The sequence below is a fragment of the Canis lupus genome, chromosome 3 (genome assembly GCF_048164855.1).
Source record: "Canis lupus baileyi chromosome 3, mCanLup2.hap1, whole genome shotgun sequence".
NCBI classification, from domain to species: domain Eukaryota; kingdom Metazoa; phylum Chordata; class Mammalia; order Carnivora; family Canidae; genus Canis; species Canis lupus.
In genome coordinates, this window is record NC_132840.1 from 51644122 (window position 1) to 51656150 (window position 12029).

General features: G+C 41.7%; 1 protein-coding gene across 1 annotated transcript in view; it reads left to right on the forward strand.

The window, feature by feature from the left end:
* HS3ST3A1 (heparan sulfate-glucosamine 3-sulfotransferase 3A1) overlaps window positions 1–10047 on the forward strand; it is a 95711-nt gene extending 85664 nt beyond the window's left edge. Inside the window, exon 2 of the mRNA XM_072821066.1 lies at window positions 7212–10047. Within this exon, the coding sequence (XP_072677167.1) occupies window positions 7212–7833 (622 nt within the window). The 3' untranslated portion in view covers window positions 7834–10047. The remainder of the gene's footprint in view (window positions 1–7211) is intronic.
* Window positions 10048–12029: the final 1982 nt, after the last annotated feature.

Genomic DNA, 12029 nt, shown 5'->3' on the forward strand with positions numbered 1-12029 from the left:
GCCCCTAGGGCAGAAGCAGCCTAGTGCCTGGGGACAAAGCAGTGGGGGAAGAGAAGCCTAGAGAGGTTGGGGGTGGGGGTGGGAGGAGGAAAAGCAGCTGGAAATGAAAAACATGCTATTCATCTGGCAGAAGGGCTAAATTGGGGCATCTGGGTGGCTCAGTGGTTGAGGGCTGCCTTCAGCTCAGGTTGTGATTCCAGGGTCCTAGGATCAAGTCCCTCATCAGGCTCCCCACCCAGAGCCTGCTTCTCCCTCTGCCTGTGTCTCTGCTTCTCTCTCTGTGTCTCTTTCATGAATAAATAAAATCTTAAAAAAAAAAAAAGAAACTTAAGGAATATCTGCCCCTCTCAATTGTTAAAATTCTCTCCTAAGGTTTTTTCCCAAATGATTTATTATTTTATCATTCATATTTATATGTACCAGCCATCTGGAATTGGTTTTTCTATATGGTGAGACATCAAGCAAATTAAGGATTATTACAAAGTGGGTTGCACACATTTGCTCTTTCTCCCCAAAGAACACAACAAGAATTACAATATCCAAAAAGTAGAAGTACCCAAAGGTCCATCAGAGGATGAATGGGTACACAGGATATGCTCCCTACATACAATGGAATATTATGCAACTATAAAAGGAAAGGAATTTTGACACGTGTTCCAACATGGAGCTATTCTTTCAACCATGAGCTAGTCATTCAAGCTCTCCAGTCTCAGCTTACTCACTTCACCTGAAGAATCAAGCCAAAGGGCTGGAGAATCTGGATCATAAGCAGCATTGACATGACCATTATGGCTGGGGAATCTGGATCATAAGCAGCATTGACATGACCATTATGACCATTATGATATATGGCACATATCAAGAACTGTTCTTAAGAAGATGACACCCAGTGTTTAGAATTTCTGGCTGCCAGGAGAACCCCATCTAGTCGAGATCACAAGGATCCAGAGAAGGTCACAGCCCCTCTGACATGTTCCTGGGACATCCACACACCTGTCCACTGAAGGCCTTATACGTGTGACATTCAGGCAATGACAGTGCCTGGTTGGAAAGCCATGAACTGGAAAAGCCGGTTATTTGCCTGTTATGGTGGGAGAGAGAGGTGAGCTGTTTTTAAGGGGAATCAATTTATTTCCATGCCAACTGGCACAATTATTCCTAGAGGGAAACATTTTGGTGACACTTCCACGTTGACTAGCGGCCCATTTTGTAATAATCCTTAATTTGCTTGTGAGATCCCCTCTTACTCTTGCCTTCCTCAGGAAAACAAAACAAAACAAAACAAACAAATCTTTTCTACTTTCTCCTCACAATTCTGGTTTCTACCCACTTCCCCATCCCCATATACCTACTATTAATGTCTCCAAATCCTCATCGTTATTTAGAGGTGACGTTGGGAAAGCCTTACACACTTAGTCGGGAAGTTAAGGCCTCCTAGCACCTACACCTCCCATCATCCAATTCATCCCCAGCTTGTTCCGTATGTAGGGAAACTTGACAGGTTTATTGCATACACCTTTCTTCTCCCGTAGCCTGTATGGGATCTCTCCAACCTTTCGTGTACTGGGATGGCTTTTTCCCTCCCCCTTCAGGCCCAAGTCCTGGCACAGAGTAGAGTCACAGTGGAAGTCTCACTCAGGTAAGGAAGGATGATTTGCAGGTTCTCCTGAACACTTTGAAATACGGTATTCCAAATTACACATGTATTGCATTCTGTGTGATAGATGTATAATGTTCTCTGTTTTGAACATTAAAATTCAAATTGCAGTAAGAAAATGAATAAAGAAATTAAAAGGGAGATTACTATTTAAAGAATCCCTTTGTGAGTCCTTTAGCAATGTTAGTTTCATTAAGGATTTATTTAGACTATCACTTCTTCCTTTTTGAAAAAAGTGGCTTGCAGGTGGTTTCCAGTTAACTAGACTCCCTACCCACACTGTAAACCCCATGCCCAACCAGCCTGTTTTCCTCACCCTGTAGATGACAGTAAGTAATGTGTTTTTCTTCTGAAATCCTATTTTAGCTGTTTCCTCTTCAAACGCCTATTGACCTACTCTATTAAGAAAATTTTAAATATGGTTTCTTTTTTTTTTTTTCTTGGAGACCTCAGTAGGATTTTCTCTTGTGCTGCACAATCTATAGCCAGAATCTGTGCTAAAGGGCTGCTGGAGATCTGTGTGTTCCTCTGAGACAGGGGAGAGGGAGATTGAGATCCTCAACCAGTAGCTTCTTCTTTTTTAAGACTTTATTTATTTGAAAGAGAAAATGCAAGCACAAGCAGGGGGAAAGACAGAGGAAGAAAGGGAAAAGCAGACTTCCCGCTGAGCCGGAAGCTAGATGTGGGACTTGATCCCAGGACCCCAGGATCATGACCTGAGCTGAAGGCAGACACTTAACCAAGCCTCCTTAGCTTCTGAATGCTAAGGTGCACCACCAACCAGTAGCTTCTGAATGAAGTATGTTCTCTCTATATTACTGGTCAAAAAAGGAAGCCTAGTAGTTAAAAGTCAGAAATCAGAGGAAAGGAGGCAAGAATTCAGAATTTTTTTTTAATCACCAAATACTCTTTATCATCACTTCCCTGATACTTCATGTTTGCTTCTGCTATTCCAGACTTTTTTCATGCAGTTGATCAAATTCCATTCCCTGAATTATTCCAACAATGTCTGGATGGATCTCCTGGCTCATCTTGTAAAAGCACAACATAAGCTTCCAGAATGGGTTGGCCTTGCCACTTTCTTAGTTTTCTATGGGGAGATGGGCAGTGACAAGCCCATGAATTCATGTCATGCAGTGACGCTAATGTCACATGTTCAGTAACAGTAACTTGTGTCTGCTTGGTGATGACAGTGAACTCTGGTTGCTCCTTAGTCCTCCCCAAACCTTAGGGTCTATCTGGCGGGGGGGTGGGGTGGGGGATGGATGACTTTAAAGGTTCTTTTGCAAAAGGAATCACAGATTTCTTAAAACAACAGCAAAAGGCAACAGAAATCAGATAGCTAATTATCATGTCCTTCTCCAAGGAAAAAAGTAAACAAAACCAGACTAAAATATCAAAGACAGCAAAAATCTGAGAATAACGACATCACTGAACTAACCCAGGGTCAGTGGCTTATTGCCACAGATGTTCAGGAATTTGTGCCAAAAATAATGACAATGGGAAGCAGAATAGGTTTTTTTCTTAAATTTTTATTTAAATTCCAGTTAGTAAAATATACAGCGTGATATTAGTTTCAGGTGTACAATCACAACAAGTGATTGGACACTTCCATACATCATGACAAGTGCCCTTAAACCCCATCACCTATTTCCCCCATCCTCTGACCCCTTCCCCTCTGGTGACCATCAGTTCTTTACAGTTAAGAGTCTGTTTCTTGGTTGGTCTCTCTCCTCTTCTTTCCCTTTGCTCATTTGTTTCTTAAATTCCACATATGAGTGGAATCATATGATATTTGTCTTATTTTGCTTAACATAATACTGTCTAGCTCTGTCCACATAGTTGCAAATGACAAGATTTCATTCTTTTTGATGGCTGAGTAATATTCCATTGTATATAATGGATCTCTCATCTTCTTTATCCATTCAGCAGACAGTGGACACTTGGGTTGCTTCCATAATCAGCTATTGTACATAATGTTGCTGTAAGCATTGGTGCACCTGTATCCTTTGAATTAGTGTTTCTGTATTCTTTGGGTAAATACCTAGTAGTGCAATTTACTGGGTCTTAGGGTAGTTCTATTTTAGATTCTTGATGGCCCTCCATACTCTTTTCCACAGTGGCTGTACCAGTTTACATTCCCACCAGCAGTGCAAGAGGGTTCCCCTTTCTCCACATCCTCGCCAATACCTGTTGGGGAACTAGAATGTTTATGAGCCAGTTGAGTGACGTCTGAGACAGACTTGAAAGTAATTCATTTGTGGAGGAGGGAGCAGAAACAGAGGGGGTTGACAATGAAATGAAATTGGCCAACAGTTGCTATTTTTTGAAGTTGGATGTAAGGTACACAAGATTTACATTAGCATTCTCTCTACTTTGGGGTGTGTTCGAAATTTTTCTTAATATAAAGTTGGCAAATAGTATAGGTCGGATGAAATTACAGGACGTTAACAGAGGCAAATTCACATAACACAAAGTATATATTTTTTTACCACAAAGGCAAAATAGAAACTCATCACCAAGTTATGGTAAAAATGCGGTAAACCAACTATTAGAATTAAAAGTAAAAGATAAAAACAATCTTAGATAACACCTACACTAAAAAGGAAATTAAAAGTACAAAATGCAATTAACTAAGTATTTATGAAAATGACAACAGTACATTGAAATTCGACCAAGTTTATGTGTAGAAGGGAAATAGTAGCCTCAAATGCTATCATGACTTGTGAGGAGGGATTGGAAATAAATGAAGTATCCTGTTAAATAAATTAGAAGAACAGCAGAGCAGAAATAGAAAAAGAACAAAGGGATCGTTAAAAAGCTAAAATGCAAATAAAATAACTTAAAAAGATAACAGAATCAGGCAGCCCCGGTGGCTCAGCGGTTTAGCGCCACCTTCAGCCCAGGGTGTGATCCTGAGGACCCGGGATCGAGTCCCACTCGGGCTCCCCGTATGAAGCCTGCTTCTTCCTCTGCCTGTGTAGCTGCCTCTTTCTCTCTGTCTGTCATGAATAAATAAATAAAATCTTTTAAAAAAATAAAAATAAATAAAAATAAAAATGAATAAATAAAAGATGACAGAATCTAGAAAGCAGAAAGAAAGGCAGAAAAGACCAAATTCCTGGGGATTATAAAATTACAGTCCAGACTCTGGATCTAACTGCTCAATTGGGTGACTTTTAGAAACATGTTAATTGCCAAAATTGACACAAATCAGAAAATTTATAAGAAACCAATAACTATGGAAGAAACCAAAAAGATACTTGAAAACTCTTGTTTCTTTCCTATCCTTACCCACAAAGCATCAGTATAAGATAGCTTTGTAGGTAATGCTCACCAGATTTAAGGAACAGAAAATTATTTTGATGGGTGCCTGAGTGGCTCAGTTAATTAAGTGTCTGACACTTGATTTCGCCTCAAGTCATGATCTCTCAGAGTTGTGGGATTGAGTCACACGTCGGGCTCTATGCTCAGCACAGAGTCCATTTCTCTCCTTCTCTTCACTTCCCTCTGCCTCTTCCCCCACTCGCATGTTCTCTCTCTCTCTCTCAAGTAAATAATATTTAAAAATCTTTAAAAAAACTATTTTGCTACTTAAACTTCTCTAAGCTAAAGAAAAATGTGAAACATTTCTCAACTCATTTTATTGGTGGAATAATTCATATTCTAGCAATTGATTAAGCTATTGATCAAAAGAAAAATACAGAAACATCCCATTAATGAATATGAATGAAAAATCCAGAGCAAAATAATAATGAACCAAATGTAGGACTCTGTTAGAAGAATAATGTATCCGAATCAAACGGATTGTATTCCAGGAATAATAGTGAATCCAGTATAAGAACATTTAGATGTTTGATTCTTCCCACAATGGGTCAAAGGATAAATTTCGTTTAGTCATTGAAATGAAATCTCCAAAATACATTTATTCTAATATTGATTTGAGCCAGAGCTATTTCTTGTAAAACTTGGAATTAGAAAGACGGTGCCTTAATATCAAACAGTGGAGGTAATGGTAGTACATTCAAATTGGAAGAGTAAGGGATGCCTGAGTGGCTCAGCAGTTGAGCGTCTGCCTTCGGCTCAGGTTGTGATCCCAGGGTCTTGGGATCGAGTCCCACATCGGGGTCCCTGCAGGGAGCCTGCTTCTCCCTCTGCCTGTGTCTCTGCTTCACTCTGTGTCTCTCAAATAAATAAATAAAATCTTTAAAAGATTTAAAAAATAAATTGGGAGAGCAAATAGGTTTCATCTCTCCTGCTCATACTTTTGACAGGCCCTGAGATTGATCAAGGCAGCAACCTCTGCTCCATGAAGACCCCAGTGGCATATTTTTCTTTCGAAGTGGTGAAGTGATCCTAACGCCATCAGGAAGAGTAAGCAAATGAGAATTGAGAACGTTTTGAACAACAAAGAGCCAGAATTCACTTTGGCGTTGTGAAAAGATAACATAGTAACAGTGTGTGAGAGCTGTCACACTCATTCCCCTTTTTGCTCCCTCCCCCTCCAACCTCCCCAGGGACCTGATGCCAAGGACCCTGGACAGGCAGATCACCATGGCTGAACGTGTTGAGAGGAACCAAGATCTGTAGAGTGTTGCAGTGATGGCATTTCGAATTATTCAATAAAAGATGGATTTAAGTCTTGTTTGTTAAAGGAAAATTCAGAAATTTTCAAGAGAAGTGTGTTGTGTACCAGGCAGTGGCATTATAGTAAATAGAATTGTTTATAAGAAAACTGCGGAAAGGGCTCGGGGTATTTTAATACCATCTCATAGTGGTATGATCATGTTTATGGTGATAGTCTAATTTACCTAAAGAATTTTTTTAAAAATATTTTATTTATTCATGAGAGACACAGAGATTTAGGGGGAGGGAGAAGCAGGCTCCCTGCGGGGACCCCGATGTGGGATTCGATCCCAGGACCCTGGGATCACACCCTGAGCTGAAGGCAGGTGCTCAAGCACAGAGCCACCCAGGCTGTCCCAAATTCGGAAATTTTAAAGAGAAGTGTGTTGTGTACCAGGCAGCGGCATTATGTTAAATAGAATCGTTTGTAAGAAAACTGCGGAAAGGGCCCAGGCTATTTTAATAGCATAACGGTGTGATCGTGTTTATGATGACAGTTTGATTTACCTAAAGAATTTGATGGAGGTTGCTTTCTTTCTTTGATAAAATAGGTTCTTTCTTGCTTTCTTACACAGCATCGTGTATTCCTAATAATAATAAAATCAAAAAAAATTACGGAGCACTTAATTCTGTGTCAGGCAGTCTCCTAAAATATTGAAGTATATTATATTAACTCGCTTAATCATCACAACAATGTAGGTAATGGGTAGTATTATTCCCCCATTTAAATACACGAGGCCCTGGAGAAGCTGGTGCAAGCTGGACCAGAACGTGGGAGGGGGGATGCACGCCCAGCTCCGGAGTCTAGAGGATGCTCCGCTGCTTGGAATGAGCCCTCCCTGCCTCCGCACCGCAGGGCAAGTCCCCCCCTTTGGAGGCTGTCACACTCATGCCCCTTTCCGCTTCCCCCCTCCCCCTCCTCCCCCAGGGACCTGATGCCGAGGACCCTGGACGGGCAGATCACCATGGAGAAGACGCCCAGTTACTTTGTCACCCGCGAGGCGCCCGCGCGCATCTCGGCCATGTCCAAGGACACCAAGCTCATCGTGGTGGTGCGGGACCCGGTGACCAGGGCCATCTCGGACTACACGCAGACGCTGTCCAAGCGGCCCGACATCCCCACCTTCGAGAGCCTGACGTTCAAGAACCGCTCGACGGGCCTCATCGACACGTCGTGGAGCGCCATCCAGATCGGCATCTACGCCAAGCACCTGGAGCACTGGCTGCGCCACTTTCCGCTCGGCCAGATGCTCTTCGTGAGCGGGGAGCGGCTCATCAGCGACCCGGCCGGCGAGCTGGGCCGCGTGCAGGACTTCCTGGGCCTCAAGAGGATCATCACCGACAAGCACTTCTACTTCAACAAGACCAAGGGCTTCCCGTGCCTCAAGAAGGCCGAGGGCAGCAGCAAGCCCCACTGCCTGGGCAAGACCAAGGGCAGGACCCACCCCGACATCGACCGCGACGTGGTGCGCAGGCTGCGCGACTTCTACAGGCCCTTCAACTTGAAGTTCTACCAGATGACCGGCCAGGACTTCGGCTGGGATGGGTGACAGTGTAATTTAAAAAGAAAAAAAATATCAAAATATAATATATTTTTTTACCGATCGGTAGAGAAATGGCAGTTTACTATTTGTGCTGAAAATGTTTGTTTCGGTATTTTTTTTTTACCACCCCCCCCCCCCCCAGGGAATGTTAAGAGCATTCTGGCTTCCGCCCCCATCTTCATGGCATCACCAGCACCCAATATTTGGATACACAAACAAGCAAAAAATACTTTTTGCATTTTTTGATTTTTTTTGTTGTTGTTGTTTTAATGTTTTATATACATAGTCCTAAACTAGGAGCATCGGTCACCATGAAAACTTTTAAGAAAATCCTAAGGGTAAATCAGTCCTCTCTCTGTTTCTGTCTCCATCTCTCTCTCTCTCTCTCTCTCTTCTCACGGGTCCCAGATAAAACTCTCTCTCCTTACATTTCCTCCCTTTTAATTTTTTTGCCCGTGCCACCTCTTCAAAACCGTTTCCTGATTAGTAACATGGCACGCTAACCACAGTGCTTTCAAATAAAACTTAACCTTCTTCCGTCTTTCTGCTATGTGGTGTAAGAACGTAGCACATAGGGATTAGGATCCCCGTTTTACAGATAAGGAAACTGAGTCTCAGGGAGGTTTTACATGACTTATCCTAATAATGTCAGATGGTTGGCCTCAGGCCGAACCCCATCTCTCACTTGTTCCCTTTTTCATGCCACTTCTTCCAGAGAGAATGAGAAGTCAGCGGTGTATACTCTTAGAAGCGGTTAGCTGGGGTGGGGATGGTCTGATATAGGACAGAGAGGGTTGCCTACTGTTCTCTGAGGCCTCAGGGTAGCCTTATGACACTCCATCACGAGGAGTCACCAGTGGTCAAGGACACCACTCGGACCAGGACACAGTATCTTTTAAGAGCCAGTCTGGGCTCCTTGAAGTGCCCGGAGATGCGGAATTCTTGTCTTGGCTGAGGTTGAGAGAAATTATCAGAGTCTTAGCTGGAGAACAAGATGGACAGTCACACTAGGAGAAGGATAAAAAGGGTAGGAGCATAACTTACCTAGTTATGGTTTTGATCATCTTTTTTTTTTTTTTTTTTTTTTTAAGGAAAAACGCACTTCAGTAAGAGCTTAGGAGTATGAAGCTCTTTTTGCTGTACCTCTTTTTTAACAAAGAAAATCTGCTTCTCTTTGTAATATCTCCTTTCTAATCTTGGAGTTAACACTAAAAGGATGAATAAATGTCACTATTTTTTTTTTTCGCATGGCTGGAGGACCGCCACTTCGTCACTTTATTTTTCCCCACTTCCCTGTTTGTTCCATGTTTAACCGAATGTTCGTTAATGTTTGGAAAATATTCTAAGAAATACAGATGTGGGTAAAACGGAGGTTTTTTTTTCTTCTCCTATTTCTCTCATCCCTCGTTTAAATAGCTCAAATAAATCAATAGTTTTATGAAGAGTATTCCTTTCCTCTCCAAGTGGGCATTAACAAGATTAGCATTAATGGGAATTAAATTGGTTTAGAGAGAAGCACATATGCACGAAATATATAAAACGTTTATAATTAGTCTGTCAGCAACATTTTATTACAGGTTTAAACCCATGAGGAGAATGTCTCCTATCTCGTGTTAAGTTTTCCATGTCTGCCAAAAATTTAAAGGACCAGACACTACGGTATTGCAAAATACTCTTTTTTTCTTCAGTGTTGTGAGTCCAAAGAAACTAAAGTTGCTGGAAAATACACAGTGCAAATGTGCATCAACCATAAATGGTCTGCATCAGGGGAAGAAAGGCATTCCTGAGGAGCCCAACACAGGATTAAAATGCAGAGAAAAAATTATTAAGTTTCTAGGTATTCCAGCATTGCTCCAGACCTTTGAATTTCTGTTGTGGATATCCCATTTATGAGAATTACAAAAAAATAAACCAAACAAACCAATTCCGGGTCTCCTTTGCCCAGTTGGTTTCCTTCCTTTCTGGTGCCCTTAATTTTCCAATGCAACACCCTGGTTTTGTTGTACTTAAATCATCACTTTTAGAAACAAGATACTCACCTCAAACTCTTTGCATCTTTTAACTTGTTTTGTTTGTGTCTCTGATCCTTTTATAAGCATTTGCTTGGCAATATGCAAACGTAGCTTGCACAAGGAAACACGTGCATCTAACAGTTGTATTGGGCAATCCTCCTCTTTCTGTGTTAAGAAATAATAAAAGAACAGAATTGAGTTCAAAGCACCTCTTCTTGCATGTAGATTTTTTTCATTTTTTTTTTGAAATTCATATTATTTAAATAATGAATGACTACGAAGCCTTCCAGGAAAACTTTCTAGCTTCTAAAGTTTCAGAAGAGTGTCAGAAGTTAATAGATCCTGACAAAACATATACAGATCTAGAATCCGTATACTCAACGTTTCTTCCAGAAGAGAAATTGCATTTACTCTTGCTGTGTGTGGCTTCAGATATCTTTTATCCGTTTAGCTATAACAGTTAGTGGGTTTGTTCTTGATTTGAACATCTTAGCGATGCTTCCTCTAAGCTGTCTGCTCCATGGCTATGTCTACTGACCTCCTGAACTCTTCTTAGAGGTGGAGAATTCTCTCTCCAGAAGAGCAACCAGAGGTCGAGAGTTTCACCCTGAACAGTTTACTTTTGAGGCCCCGTCTACGGTGTTACAATTCTGTAGGTCACTTAGTGATTTTTAGGGGAAATTCATTTATTCTGATGACTGGAGGTTAATAAGCTTCCAGACAATGGATGTGTATTACTCATGGAGTATTAATCCCACTGTACTTTTCTTAATTTCAAAGATCTTCAAAGAGTAAAATGTAATGGATCAAATCGCCATTTGGCACTTAAATCCTCTCTAACTAGTTATGTGGGGGTTTAAAACATAATGTGTCTGGAAATTCTCTACTCTTGAGTTTGCTATGGTTGGAAAGAGGATCAGCTATTTTTTTTTAAGATTTTATTTATTTATTTGTGAGAAACATACAGAGAGAGGCAGAGACATAGGCAGAGGGAGAAGCAGGCTCCCTGTGGGGACTCCCATGCGGGACTCGATCCCAGGACCCCGGGATCATGCCCTGAGCTGAAGCGGATGCTCGACCACTGAGCCGCCCAGGCACCTTGAGGATCAGCTTCTCCTAAATGCCTTCATCCAGTTCTGTCAGCTAATATCTGCCAAATCTGTTACATGTGAAGATACTTAAAATTTGATGTGGCAATACATAAAGGTGCGTATGTCATAATAGTACAGTATGTTCACTAGCAGATTACCCTTTCACTAAATATCCCTGAACCAACAGCACTCTCCACTCTCACGAGTTTTACTTTCCAGACAAGCAGGTGAACACTTATGAGAACAGTGGTTCTCCCCAAAAGACAATTTTACCTCTCAGGGGCATCTCTGGAGACACTTGGGTTGTCCCGAGGGGGCTTCTGGTGGGCAGATGCCAGGGACGCTGCTAGACACCGTGTGATGCGCAGCAAAGCCCCCATAACAACGAATCCTCCTACCCAAAAATGTCAGCAGTGCTAAGATTCCTGGTTTAAGAAGTAAAACCTATACAGCTGGTGCACATCGGATGCAGGTCTAAAAAGCAGGTTCTAATGAATGCTTGGCTGGAAATTCTTTCCCTCATCACTCGGAGTTTTTCTCTTGCAAACCTTTCCTTCTCTCTCTCTCTCTCTCTCTCTCAGCAAATGATTCCATTATAGTAAGCAGATCAATGTTTAACGTCATGCTCTGCCAAGAGGAGTGCTAACGAGAAACATCACTGAACTGTTTTTTTTTTTTTTTTTTTTTTTATAGCTGAGATCCAGGAGCCGCTTACAACAAATGGATAATTGCATTTCTGTGAAGTGGAATCCGTCAACTTCGAGTGGAAGAATAACACCCCAATAAGACATTTCTAAAGGTTTTTTCAAGTTCAAGTCTTGCAGATTCAATTTGCCTCCGTGACGGGGCCATGGCAGTATTTCTTGTTACCTGACACAACCGACGTGTCGAGAGATAGAAGTAAATGGCCCCACTTGTGTTAAACAGCAGAATTCAGATGGATATGCTGGGGTGTACAGAGGGCCCTGAGCTGCTGAGTAATAGCAAAGGAAGGCAGATGATTTCTGCCGAATTTTCTAGAAACCCCAGGGCATTGTGTCTCCTCTCCATAGAATCATGGAAGAGAGGAGCTTGTGATGGCCAAACGTGGGGAAGTGTG